Genomic DNA, 13956 nt, shown 5'->3' on the forward strand with positions numbered 1-13956 from the left:
CACGCCACATCATTTTGGTCACAGCGCCACCTATTGGTCAAGAGTAATAAACCAATCAATAACCGCTAATTATTACATTTCCAATAATGCTAATAACTTTTGATTGCATTAGCCTATTATCATGAAACATGTCTCAAAATGTTCCTTGGGACATGCCGACAACATACATACCAATTATGTCATATTAAGCAAAACTTCCTGTCCGCCATTTTGATTCATGTTGAAAACCTTTTTTTTTAAACTCATCCTCAACCGTTTGTCTGATTTTCACCAAAATTGAATCAGATCATCTTCAGACCGTGCTGACAAAAAGTTATGGATTTCGTGTCAATAGACGAAACCGTTTTTGTACAGCGCTGCTTCAGATGTCAGGCATCTTCACAAAATGAGTCTGAGGCTATATCTCTGCAAAGCTATTTGCAGAGTAATTAAGTAATTAAGCCAAACTTGTGTGTGCCATTGTCTAACATGGAGAATAGGCTCACAGACACTCACACACAGAAATGAAATGGTTCAACTATTATATGAATAATCAATAAGCATGATTACACACACACACACACACACAGAGAAGTACATGCCCACACATTTTGTTGTATGTAGATATTTGAAATAAATTATAGGTGACACACAACTCACAGAAAGACTTCTTTTCTTACATTTCTATGTCAGGTTTCATTGCATTCATATTCTGACATAATAGTAAACATTTGATATACATGTATGAATAAATTGTTGAACTTTCACTCAATGTGATCTTAAATGCTTGAACAGTAATATTAAATAATAGTAATATATATTTTTCTAGATGAATCAATCATCGAGACAATGAACTGTAATGTTTTAGTCTTTAGTGAGCCCATTAGTGGTCTTGCAGTGACATCTAGTGGTCGTAAATGCAATTTATCATACAACACTGTCTCTTTAACCTTTATAACTGTTATATGTTGTCTTAATTTCATTCCAAAGAAGCATACGCAATTTATGTATAATTTCACAGTCTAGATAATAGTACTGCACTGATTTTAAATAACCTAGATATGGCTGACAGTAAAAGAATAGAACAGAATTACAGACACACACAAACATGAAATGTTTAAACTACTATATTAATACTCAATAAGCATGCTTAAACCCACACACAGATGCACACATTTTGTTATATATATATATATATATATATATATATATATATATATATATATATATATATAGATAGATAGATAGATAGATAGATAGATAGATATTTGAAATGAATGATAGGTGATAAAACCTATTGCAAGTCTTCTGTTTTTATGAGTGTCTATGTCATTTTTCAGGTTACATTGCAAAAATAATCTGGCATAATAATAAACATTAGATATATCTGTATGAATAAATTTGTAAACTTTGACTCAGTGTGATTTTAAATGTTTGAACAGTAATATTAAATAATAGTTATATACATATTTCAAGATAAATCCACAGCAAATCCATAAACTGTAATGTTTTAGTCTTAAGTGAGCAATTTTACGAAAAAGGCTATAACTCGGGAACAAAATGAGATATCTTCACCAAACTCAGAACTCATATGCATGAACAAAAACTTTAGTCAAATTATTTTTTTTTTCCATATCTGCCACTTGGTGGCGCTACAGGATGAAAAAGAATCAAATGGCTATAACTAAGCAACCGTTGATCCAATCAACTTGAAAATTGATATGGCCCAATGTGGCACAAGTGCTCTATGAGGAATTTCACTTATCTTAAAAAACATGGCCGCCATTGGCTAAACAACTTTAAGCACCTATTTGACAAGGTTAATGGAAGTCGATCGGAACGAAACTCGGTGGGCATGTTCGACTCATTGCCCTAAAGGTCTGTAAGTATTTTGAAAGAAATTGCCCACAACATTGTCACCTCCCACAGAACACAGCAAAGCGATTTGATTACAGCGCCAACTATTTTCCAAAAATGATAATGCATCATTTTACTGGAGTTTTACTGGCTGTTTCAATTACACTCTTCCAATAATTGCTTTTCTTACTCGTTGCATTTGGTCTGATGCTCCATGCCATGCTTAGCTCCTCGCTGTGGAACTTTTATTAACGATTTTCAGCCATTTCAATTACAATCATGCAATTATTAATTTCATTATTCATTGTTGCATTTGGTCTGATGCTACATATGCTTAGCTCCTGATGTTGCCGCTGGAATGCTTGGCCCCGTGATTGCTGCTTGCAGCTATATTTAGGGGCCAAGCACCGAAGCTATCGTCAATTGTTCGTAAAACCTACTTTTTCGAACTCGTCCTAGGCCGTTGCGAGGCACCTATTGTTTTTGTTGGCGTTCTTCTTATTATTATTCTTCCGACTAGGAGTCTATGGCAGCCCATAGAACCGAATGCGGGAAAGTTGTAATGGTTTGACATTCTGATAGAGGACAGTGCCAACATTAAGTACACCAATTTTGGTGTGTCTAAGTCAATCCCTCTAGCGCCACCAACTGTCCAAAATTTCACTTTAATTTTGTTAATAACTTTTTAACCCTAAGGCCAATCAACGAAATTCTTTTTTCCTATAATTTCTGAGCTCATGCCGATTCAATTGCACCCTACAAAGTCATTTTCCGTCATAGAAATATGGCAGCCATTTTGAAGTTTTTGAAAAACCTACTTTTTCGAACTCGTCCTAGACGGTTTGTCCGATTCACACAAAAATTTAACCATATCATCATCAGGCAGTGCTGACCAAAAGTTATGCAAATCACATTGATTTGTCAAACCGTTTTCGAAAAACTCTCTAACAAATTTTACGTAGTGCTAACAAAAACAGTCGTAAGGCTGTATTTCGGCAACGACTTATCCTATTCAGACCAAACTTGGTACATGTCATAACAAGCATTACCTGAGGCAACATGCTGTGTTTGGGTGCAGCACCACCTACTGGTCCGGAGATATGAAAAACTGCTATTTTTGTTAATAACTTCTGAACAGTTTGTCCAAAAATCATAACATTGGTCTTGTTAGATTCAGGGCAACTTGCCGAGTCGACTGATATCCAATTTTACCATCTCGGCCATTTTGACTGTCGGCCATTTTGAATTTTGTTCTAAAATGCTGTATTTTAAGAACGCATCAACGGATTGTTACGAAACTTGGCATGGGTCATCAGCACAATGTCCTGAAGGAGCGTGAGAAGTTTTGAAACAGCGCCACCTAGTGGTGATCTTCTTTATTTAAATGCTTATAACTTTGGGTGTGGTCGACTTATTTTCACGAGACTCATCAAATTAGTCTCCTGAAACCTTACCGAGTCCTATGATACCAAACATGCTAGGTTTCGCCTTACGGTTTGTGTAGCGTTGTGATTTAGCGCTTAAAAAACATTTGGCTATATCTTCGAAACCACTTGTCTGATCGAGACGAAACCACCGTCAGAAGTTCGAAAACATAGGTCGCTAGCTAGACACCAATGCCCAAATGCAAAAATATTGATAGTAAGGGGTAGTAATATTCAATCAAAGTCAAGAGTCAGTCATTTTTTACGTGCTTTTTCATATAAATGTCTATAACTCTGAAGTGATTTGAGATATTTTCACCAAAATTGACACACATATGTATGGGCTCACTCTAAGCACACATAAAAAAAATGTTGGGACTGAGCCTGTTGGTGGCGCTTTAATAGAACAAAACATGAAATTCTCATTGACTTCAATACAGTTTTGTGAAATAAAATGCTATACTAAACGAACGCATTGGTGTAATATTTCGAAACTCAGAATGTGCCAACAACACCATCCCCTGAAGGTACTCAAAATATTTTGAAACAGCGCCACCAAGTGGTTAAAAGTTATAACTCAATTTACATAAAGGCTAATAACTTTTAAATATATCTGGCTATTGACATGATGCTGGTCTTCACAGATTCCTTGCTTTAAGCCGATAACATAGATATAAAGTTTTTCTTATTTGGCTGAACTTCCTGTCCGCCATTTTGATTAATGTTGAAAACCTACTTTTTCGAACTCTTCCTAGACCGTTTGTCAGATTTTCACCAAATTTGACGTGGATAATCTTCAGACCATCCTGGCAAAATGTTATGGTTTTCTTGTTGATATACGAAACGGTTCTCATTTAGCGCATCAATGAATCTGCTGGAAGGGTGCCAAAATGCATTTGAGGCTGTATCTCTGCAAAGCTTTGACATATTTGCACCAAACTTTGTATGTATCATCGTCACCTCACACTGTTCATTCCAAATTAATTTGGTAACAGCGCCACCTATTGGTTACACGTTATAAGCCAATAAATCCTATTACTAGTTGTTGTGTTTACTGTTTTCAAGCCATTTTGCCTAAAATAATCTTAAAACTGCCTTAATTACTCATTGCTGCCGTTCGTCCGAAGCTTGCTTCTGTAGTGCTTGGCCCCGTTATTGCTGCTTGCAGCTATATTTATTATTATTATTCTTACAACTGGGAGTCTATGGCAGCCCATAGAACCGAAAGCGGGAAAGTTGTTTTGGTTTGACATTCTGATAGAGGACAGTGCCAACATTAAGTACACCAATTTTGGTGTGTCTAAGACATTCCCTCTAGCGCCACCAACTGTCCGAAATTTCACTTTAATTTTGTTAATAACTTTTTAACCGTAAGGCCAATCAACAAAATTTTTTCCTCTGATTTCTGAGCTCATGTCAATTCGATTGCACCCTATGCCGTCATTTTCTGTCATAGAAATTTGGCCGCCATTTAGAATTTTTTCAAAAACCTACTTTTTCGAACTCGTCCTAGACGGTTTGTCCGATTCACACGAAAATTTAACCAGATCATCTTCAGGCAGTGCTGACCAAAAGTTATGCAAATCAAATTGATTCGTCAAACCGTTTTCGATAAACGCTCAAACAAATTTTACGTAGTACGTACAAAAACAGTCGTAAGGCTGTATCTCGGCAACGACCTATCTTATTCAGACCAAACTTGGTACATGTCATAACAAGCATTACCTGAGGCAACATGCTGTGTTTGGGCGCAGCACCACCTACTGGTCCGGAGATATGAAAAACTGCTATTTTTGTTAATAACTTCTGAACAGTTTGTCCAAAAATCATAACATTGGTCTTGTTAGATTCAGGGCAACATGCCGAGTCGACTGATATCCAATTTTACCATCTCGGCCATTTTGACTGTCGGCCATTTTGAATTTTGTGCTAAAATGCTGTATTTTCAGAACGCATCAACGGATTGTTATGAAACATGGTATTGGTCATCAGCACAATGTCCTGAAGGAGCGTGAGAAGTTTCGAAACAGCGCCACCTAGTGGTGATCTTCTTTTTTTAAATGCTTATAACTTTGGGTGTGGTCGACTTATTTTCACGAGACTCATCAAATTAGTCTCCTGAAACCTTACCGAGTCCTATGATATCAAACATGCTAGGTTTTGCCTTACGGTTTGTGTAGCGTTGTGATTTATCGCTTAAAAAACATTTGGCTATATGTTCGAAACCGCTTGTCTGATCGAGACGAAACCACCGTCAGAAGTTTGAAAACATAGGTCGATAGTCATGTACACATGCCCAAATGCAAAAATATTGATAGTAAGGGGTAGTAATATTCAATCAAAGTCAAGAGTCAGTCAATTTTTACATGTTTTTTCATGTAAATGTCTATAACTCGGAAGTGAATTTATATATTTTCACCAAAATTGACACGCATATGTATGGGCTCACTCTGATGACACATAAAAAAATGGTGGGACTGAGCCTCTTGGTGGCGCTATAATAGAACAAAACAAGAAATTCCCATTGACTTCAATACACTTATGTGAAATAAAAGGCTATACTAAACAAATGCATTGGTGTTATATTCCGAAACTCAGAATGTTCCAACAACACCATCCCCTGAAGGTACTCAAAATATTTTGAAACAGCGCCACCAAGTGGTTAAAAGTTATAACTCAATTTACAAAAAGGCTAATCACTTTTGAATTTGAAATACCAAGTTTTCCTTATTTGGCTGAACTTACTGTCCGCCATTTTGATTAATGTTGAAAACCTACTTTTTCGAACTCATCCTAGACCGTTAGTCAGATTTTCACCAAATTTGACGTGTATCATCTTCAGACATTCCTGGCAAAATGTTATGGATTTCATGTCGATATATGAAACGGTTCTCATTTAGCGCATTTTAGCGCATCAACGAATTTGCTGGAATGATGCCAAAATTCAAAATTAATTTCATATCTCTGCAAAGCTTTGACACATTTGCACCAAACTTTGTATGTGTCATTGTCACCTCACACTGACCATTCCAAACTAATTTGGTAACAGCACCACCTATTGGTTACACGTGATAAGCTAATAAATTCTATTACTAGTTGTTGTGTTTATTGTTTTCAAGCCATTTTGCCTAAAATAATCTTAAAACTGTCTTAATTACTCATTCCTGCCGTTGGTCTGAAGCTTGCTTCTGTAGTGCTTGGCCCCGTTACTGCTGCTTGCAGCTATATTTATTATTATTATACTTCTCCAAAATGAATCGCATTTTTGAGGGCCTAAACATACTCAAAAAGTCATGAAACTTTGCACACACCTCAGAACTGGCGAAAATTTACATCTGATATGGGTTTCAGAAGTGGGTGTGGCAAAATGGCTCGACAGCGCCAACTATAGACGTTCAACGGTGTGCGCCTCGAGCTATGTTTCACGTACATGTACAAAAATTGGTACACAAATGTAACACACCAATACCTACAAAAATGTCTCTTGGTACGAAATCCAAATCCCATCAAGAAGTCGGTTATTTAGAATTTTCTCTGCAAAATTGGCGTTGTTTTTGCCATTTTCAGGGGTTGTACTTTAACAAACTACTCCTAGAGATATATTCAGATCAACACCAAACTTGGTCAGTTAAATCTAAAGGTGTTTGCGATGTTAAATTGCGAAGATTTTGAGGTTTCGTTAAAGGGCGTGTCCATGGCGGCCTGACAAAATTCGATGTTTCGCCATGAAAAAGGAAGTTGCTGTTACTCAGACTTACAATGTCCAATCTGCCCCAAACTTCACATGTTAGATAAGACGTCTGCCCTTAACAGATCTACATGCCCATATTCAGTTATAGTCATAGCGCCACCTGCTGGCAACAGGAAGTGACATGTTGTATGCTGTGACAAACTACTCCTAGAATTTTTTTGAGATTAATGTATTTTTTGTAGTCAGTCTAATCTAAAGGCCTGTGCAATGTTAACTTGTAGAGATCTTGAGTATTTGTTAAAGGGCATGTCCATGGCGTCATGACAAATTTTGATGTCTCGCCACAGCAAGAGAAGTTGTTGTAACTCAGGCATAATTTGTTCGATCTTCCCCAAACTTCACATGTTCGATAAGGGTCCTGCCCTGAACACATCTGAAGGCCAATAGTCCATTATAATGAAAGCACCACCTGCTGGCAACACAAAGATTGGCACAAATATGGAGTAAACTTTGATATATTCCACTTATATTTATGAGTTTAAATACATGTTTCTCACCGTTCACCTATTTACTAAAGCCACTCGCTGCCGGTGAGCCCGTGTGCGAGGGCTCGTTCATCGCTGCTTGCAGCTTTAATCTTTACTTGTTTCTTGAAACCCTCCCAGACATCATGTGGTGTAGGTGCTGTAGGTACAGTTTTTGTTAAAGGTTTTCTAACCGTGAGACTCAACTATTTTCTTCAATTCTTCAGCTGTGGTCCTTGGAGAGTCTTTAGCCACTCATACTCTCCTCCTCACCATGCATTAGGACAATATAGAAACACTTCCTCTTCCGGGCAGATTTGTAACATTTTCTGTTGAGTGGAAATTCTTAATTATTGCCCTTATGGTGGAAATGGTAATTTTCACAGCTCTAGCTCTTTTCTTAAAGTCACTTTCTAATTTGTTAAGCTCAGTTATCTTTTGCTGCACATCAGAAATATATTATTTGTTTTTTCTCATTGTGACGGATGATTAAGGGAATTTGGCCTTTGTTTTCCCTCCTATTTATATTCCTGTGAAACAGAAAGCCATGTCTGGATAATTTCATGTCCATAAAAACTCTGGTATGCACAACATTGTTAATATGAATGGGAATGTACTTCACAGATATTTTACTCACAAGAATTTCTAGAAGTACCAATAATTGTATCCAACATGTATTTGAGAAAGACATTTATCTCATGAGATTTTCCCGTTTTCAATAGATTTAGGTCAACGAAAAGTTAGATATTTGTGGGGGGTTAAAAAAATAAAAAGGATTAATAATGCAGGTTTATTTTTACAGCCTTCTTTGTTCATATTAACCAAGGGTACCAAAAATTATATATAATATATATATATATAGATAGATAGATAGATAGATAGATAGATAGATAATATTTTCAATTAAATTGTTTAATAAATGTTTTGACAGTGGTTTTAAACTTTGTAACAGTCCAAAACACGAAGTAGGTGAAGGCAACCCTTGCTCCGCTCACTTCCGACATCAGACTGTTAGGGTGGTGCTGTTGTCCACACACTGCTATGACGTATGGTTCTGCATTTGGACCTTACTCGCTTGCGGCACAAATCGAAACTGAAATTAAAATTTTATACATCACAGTACTGTTGCTAGCTCACATTGAGTAAAAAAAACAAACAAACAAAAAAAAAACATTTAAATACACCACCACTAGGGGTGCAATGGGTCAAATTACTCTCGGTTCGGTTTGTATCACGGTTTGATAGTCATGGTTTTCGTATGGTTCGGTTTGTGCTTTGTTTAATGAAAAACTATACTTTTAAATATAAATAAAGAAAATAAGAATAATCTAACTACCATCAACAACACACATAAATACAATAGAGTAAAGATACAAATAAAATAAACAGTGATTTTTCAGTTGTTGTTTTTTTTAGGTAGGATGTACTTTAGTTTTTAGGTACAGAAATTGAATAAAGTAATGAATTTTAAAACAGCACTGCATATTTGACAGTATGAATTAAAGATGAATCTTATTTAAAGTTACAAAAGCTATTCAATCAAGAGCAGTGAGTGATTTCTTTGGTGTTACTGTTTGAATAATAATAATAAAGTGCTGTCACTTTAAGAGAATATCCTGATCCAATGCACTGATACATTACGTTCAGCCATCTATGTCTACTATAGGATACTTACCAAGATGGGTGTTTTGACATAATTTTTTGTGAATTTGTCCATTTAAACATAATACTTCATGGAGAGCTTTTAATCTTCACACTGCGTATGTGCGAGCTTGTGTCCTCTGGCTCTTAAGTGTTTAAAGTGGTAAAGATTACATTTAGTTTAAACACACAACATGATTGTCGTATTTATAAGCTAAAATTAAAAGCATTCAATGAAAGCTCACTATCTGACTCATTTTACAGATGCTACTGAGTTTTGAAGTCAGCAAAAAGTAGCGTCACACGTAGGCTAATCATGACCCAATAAAGTTATTAAATACTTCTTACTGTTTGGGATCAAAAACTATCTCAAGCGAGTGTAAAAACTTTTTTCTGAATTAAAGGGGTTATATGATGCAATTATTTTTTTTTCCTTTCTCTATGGAGTGTTACAAGCTCTTGGTGCATAAAGAGGATAATTTTAACACACCTCCACATCTCTGCGTCATTATCTGGGAAGATTTGCAAAATGCCGCCCAAATTTTCATGCAAATAAAGAAGGCATACATTTTATTCTTGCTGTTGCTGCAGCACTACTGAGTGTGCAAAAAGTAGCGTCACACATAGACTAATCATGACCCAATAAAGTCATTAAATACTTCTTATTGTTTTGGATTTAAGACAAGTCTAAAATTGTTCTATATAGTAAATTACTTACACCTCAAAATGAGAAGACAAAAGTGTTGCAAGCTCTTGGTGCAAAAAGAAGATCATTTTAACATGCCTCCACATCTCTGCGTGGGAAGTGGGAAGATTTGCAAAATCTGTCGCCATTTCGTGGAGAAGCTGAGCTGTCATGTCTGTCTGAGCTGAGCTGATCTGTGCTGTTCGCTGAGGAAATACATCAACTTCGGTCTGTGGATCGCCGGATCGACTTTCACTGTGGACGAAGTGGAGTCCAGCCTGGTGTCATCACTTGTGGTTTCCGCAACCCCTGGCCACTTCTGCCTTATTTGTAAAAGGTTTTATTGCTTTTGTCCTATCATATGATATAAAATCGACATATCGCCCACCCCTAACCAGCGCTCTCTTCTACCATCATTACCACAATGAAACCATTGAGCAAGGCTATTAACCTCCAACTGATCCCTGGTTGCTGGAGCAAAGGGGCGGGGGGGGGGGGTAGTGTTTGTTCACCATTTACTGCTGTTTGTGTACGCTTGGATGGGTGAAATTTAGAGCACAAATTCTGTGTATGGGACACCATTTCTTGGCCATATGTCAGGTCACTTTCTTTTTAATTTTCACTCTTAATAGTGTAATAATTAATCTCAATTCAGTTTTGTTGAAAATCTGAAAGTATCAGTGCCATCAAATCGATTATATTACTTAATATTACTTAATATATTACTTAATATAATCCCAAACTTTATCATGATAGATATAGATCTGATGGACTATGCCAGTAGCCAGTTTTTGAGCCTATCCAAAAGACTGTTGTGGTTGAAAGTATAAAAGGCAGCATTAAGATCTAGTAACAATAATAGAGAGATGTAACCATGGCCAGGTGATAAAGGCAAGTCATTTGTAACACTGATGAGTGCAATTTCAGTACTATTAAATAATCAAAATCTCGATTGCATTTCCTCACAGACACGTTTTTCTCCATTATAGAAAGTTTCTTTTCTTTTTTCTTTATTTTTTGACAGAAAATTGATATTTGAAATCATCTGTAGTCAACAAATGTGTTAATGAGCGGTACTAGCCAACATTGTAGTGAAAACACCAAACTTAACTATTTTTCCTTATTTGGAAAGAAAGGGAGGGTCAGTAAAATTCCTTTCCAGGCTGTAAAATCTGGATCCATCATGATGAAGGATGCCTTCTAAAGACACTCCATTTGTCTATGCCCATGAAATAGACATAATTCTAACAGAATGAGCCTTCACTCCGTGACTGTAAACGTGTCAGAGAAAATCTCTCCTGGGCAGAGTTACCTATAGCATCAGCTAATGTTAATGTCTAAATCTAAAAAAAAAGGTAGTTATTAGACCGCTTCTTCCCACACAATGTACAGTTCAAATATTACTCTCTCTCTCTCTCTCTCTCTCTCTCTCTCTCTCTCTCTCTCTCATATATATATATTGAAGTAATTTTTTTCACATGGATTTATAGTATACCATTGAATAATGACTGAATACATAAGCTTAAGCAACAAAATATTTTTTATTTTTGTTCACCCAAGTTTAGCAGACAAGTACAATTTTTGCCATAAAGTGTAGCAATAGCATATTTAGAAACAATTTAGAAATAGTACATTTCAGAAATTCAGGAAGCTTATAGGTGCTGGAACCTTCTGTAAAGTGTTTTTTAAGTAAAACACAATACTGTCAATTACATTCAGAACATTGGAAACACTGACTATTAGAAAACATCTCTCTGTTGCTTCAGAGGCCATAACATACTAAGTCCAACTCTCAATAACCTTGGCCAAAACAATAAAGAGTTCAACATAAACTGTTGCACCAACAAAATAATACATAGTTCAACATGAAGTGTAAAGTCCACGCTAGCTGCTATATGTTTTGCGTTTAGGTGATACTTGAGGTTCGATCATGTGCTGCAGTGATATGCGAACGCTAGTTGGTGCTCCAGTATTATCGGTCCCGCCGAAACTCATCCAGTGAGAAACGTTCCGCGGTGCAAAAATAAGTTATTAAAAATGCGGGAAATTTTTTTGTGTAATTAATTAATCTTAATTAACGCGTTATTTTTTGTGTAATTAATTAATCTCAATTAACGCGTTAAAGTCCCGGCCCTAATATATATATATATATATATATATATATATATATATATATATATAAGCATATAATATTACTATTCTATATTAGCATACAGTGTATCTGTACAGTGTCATTTCTCACATGCTTTCATCTTTTATGCTTCAGTGTATGTTATGATCGAGCACCATATTACCGCATGCCACTCACGTTTGTGCTGTCGGCCATCTGGCATGGAGTTTACCCAGGATACTACTTTACATTCATCACCGCTATACCCATCACCTTAGCAGCTCGCTCTGTAAGTCACACACACACACACACACACACACAAATACATTCATACTCTGTTACGTACGTAACCTCAGTTCCCACCGTATGTATGAACTGCACAAGCCTATGCCACGAAGCCTGCCAGAGCCTGCCAATATGGGTGTTCCATCTGGCTATATGTGGGCATTCTGGCATAGGATTCTCATGTTACTTTGAGTAAAGTGTCGTGCAGCTCCATAGTATGGCTAGCAACATAGTACTCACTCCCATATCTCAGGGAACTGAGGTTACATTAGTAACTTAGTATGTCCCCTTTGGATACTTCACTCGTACTGTGTTGCTACATGCTATGGGACACCAGTACAGTCACGCCGCACTATAGAGAGGAATGACTGAGCCCACAGCTCAGGCTGGGGGTGCCATAATGTTCTGTTAACTTGAAAGAGGAGTTCCCATCTCAGGGAAATGGTTCACAGGGCTGCAATAAGCATCTGAGACAGCTTCGAGAAACAATGTTGGTTCCTCCAGAGCAGGCCATTAGGAGAACCTTTTGTTCTTGCTCCCTGATTTGCCTGATTACCGGAGGGATCAGGGTGATTGGGGGAAAACTTGTCCTTGTCCTTAAAATAAGTGGGACAAATTGTCCTTGTCCTCCGAAAAAAAAGTTGGGCAAAGAGAGTTGTCTTTTGAGGCAAAGAGGTCAACCTCTGCCTCCCCAAAGATCTCTCAGATTCTCTGAACCTTTTGCGGATGGAGCATCCACTACTTTGAGGGGATGTTGCTCTGGGACAACATGTCTGCTCCTTGGTTCTGCCCTGTACATGCGTTGCTCTCTGTGAACATAAGCTAAGTTGTGTCCATTCCAAGAGGTGCTCCACCAGAATGAAGAGGTGCTTCAAAGAACAAAAGCATGCCCTGGTGATTTATTTAGGATACCACCTTCATGCTGGCTGAGTGGACGTGGTGTCCCCTTAATCAGGTAAGAAGGTCTGAAGGATCTGACACACAGCCAGCATTTCCAGGCAGTTGATTTGAAGCCAACCTTCCTCTTTTGACTACAGGCTGAAAGCTGGTTTGCCATCACACAGAGCTCCTCAAAACTTGTTGGACACATCTGTTGAAACAACCATCCTTCTGCAGACCATTCCCAGAGCAATGCCCGAATCAATCCACTTAGGCTCTTTCCAAGGGACCAAAGCTGCCACGCAGGTCTGGTCCACCTTGATATACATTCGTATCCACATCCTTAATCTCCATCAAGGTCTACCACAAAGCTGGCCATTGACCTGCCGATCAGGCAGGCTGAGTGGGGTGGGGGGGTGCCACGATCTGGTGAGCTCGTCGTGGACCTTCAGAACCTTCTTGGTGACGAGGGACTTGGCGGAAACCTGCTAAAAATCATTCGTTCATTTTAGGGGTTGAAATTCAACATATTCTCCAGGAAAAACAGAGGGGCTCCCTGACGAGGGCTACTTTTGTGAGGACACAGAAAAGTTTGTCGTCCATCCCGGGCTCAGCTTCGCTTGGCTCAGATTATTGCATGGGGGGTGGGGTTATTAACTGAGCCTCCTTTGAGTCCGAGGCTGCGAGAACAGCAGAATAGCGTCAGTTGCTAAGTCAGCTTTATTCTGCTGCAAGGTGTGTCAATGGCTTGAGGCTTCAAGTCTCGTAGAAAGATTGCTGACACTGAAGGAGAAGTCTTACTCAGACTATTGCAAGGGGGTGGGGTTATTAACTGAGCCTCCTTCGAGTCCCAGGCTGCGAAAACAGCAGAATAGCGTCAG

General features: G+C 37.8%; 1 protein-coding gene across 1 annotated transcript in view; it reads left to right on the forward strand.

Moving 5' to 3' along the window:
- mboat1 (membrane bound O-acyltransferase domain containing 1) overlaps positions 1-13956 on the forward strand; it is a gene marked incomplete at its 5' end in the record, with an annotated part of 123308 nt that overhangs the window by 66949 nt on the left and 42403 nt on the right. The window contains one exon of the mRNA XM_026258780.1: positions 12068-12200. Within this exon, the coding sequence (XP_026114565.1) occupies positions 12068-12200 (133 nt within the window). The remainder of the gene's footprint in view (positions 1-12067; positions 12201-13956) is intronic.

The sequence above is a fragment of the Carassius auratus genome, unplaced genomic scaffold (assembly GCF_003368295.1).
Source record: "Carassius auratus strain Wakin unplaced genomic scaffold, ASM336829v1 scaf_tig00214794, whole genome shotgun sequence".
NCBI classification, from domain to species: Eukaryota; Metazoa; Chordata; class Actinopteri; order Cypriniformes; family Cyprinidae; genus Carassius; species Carassius auratus.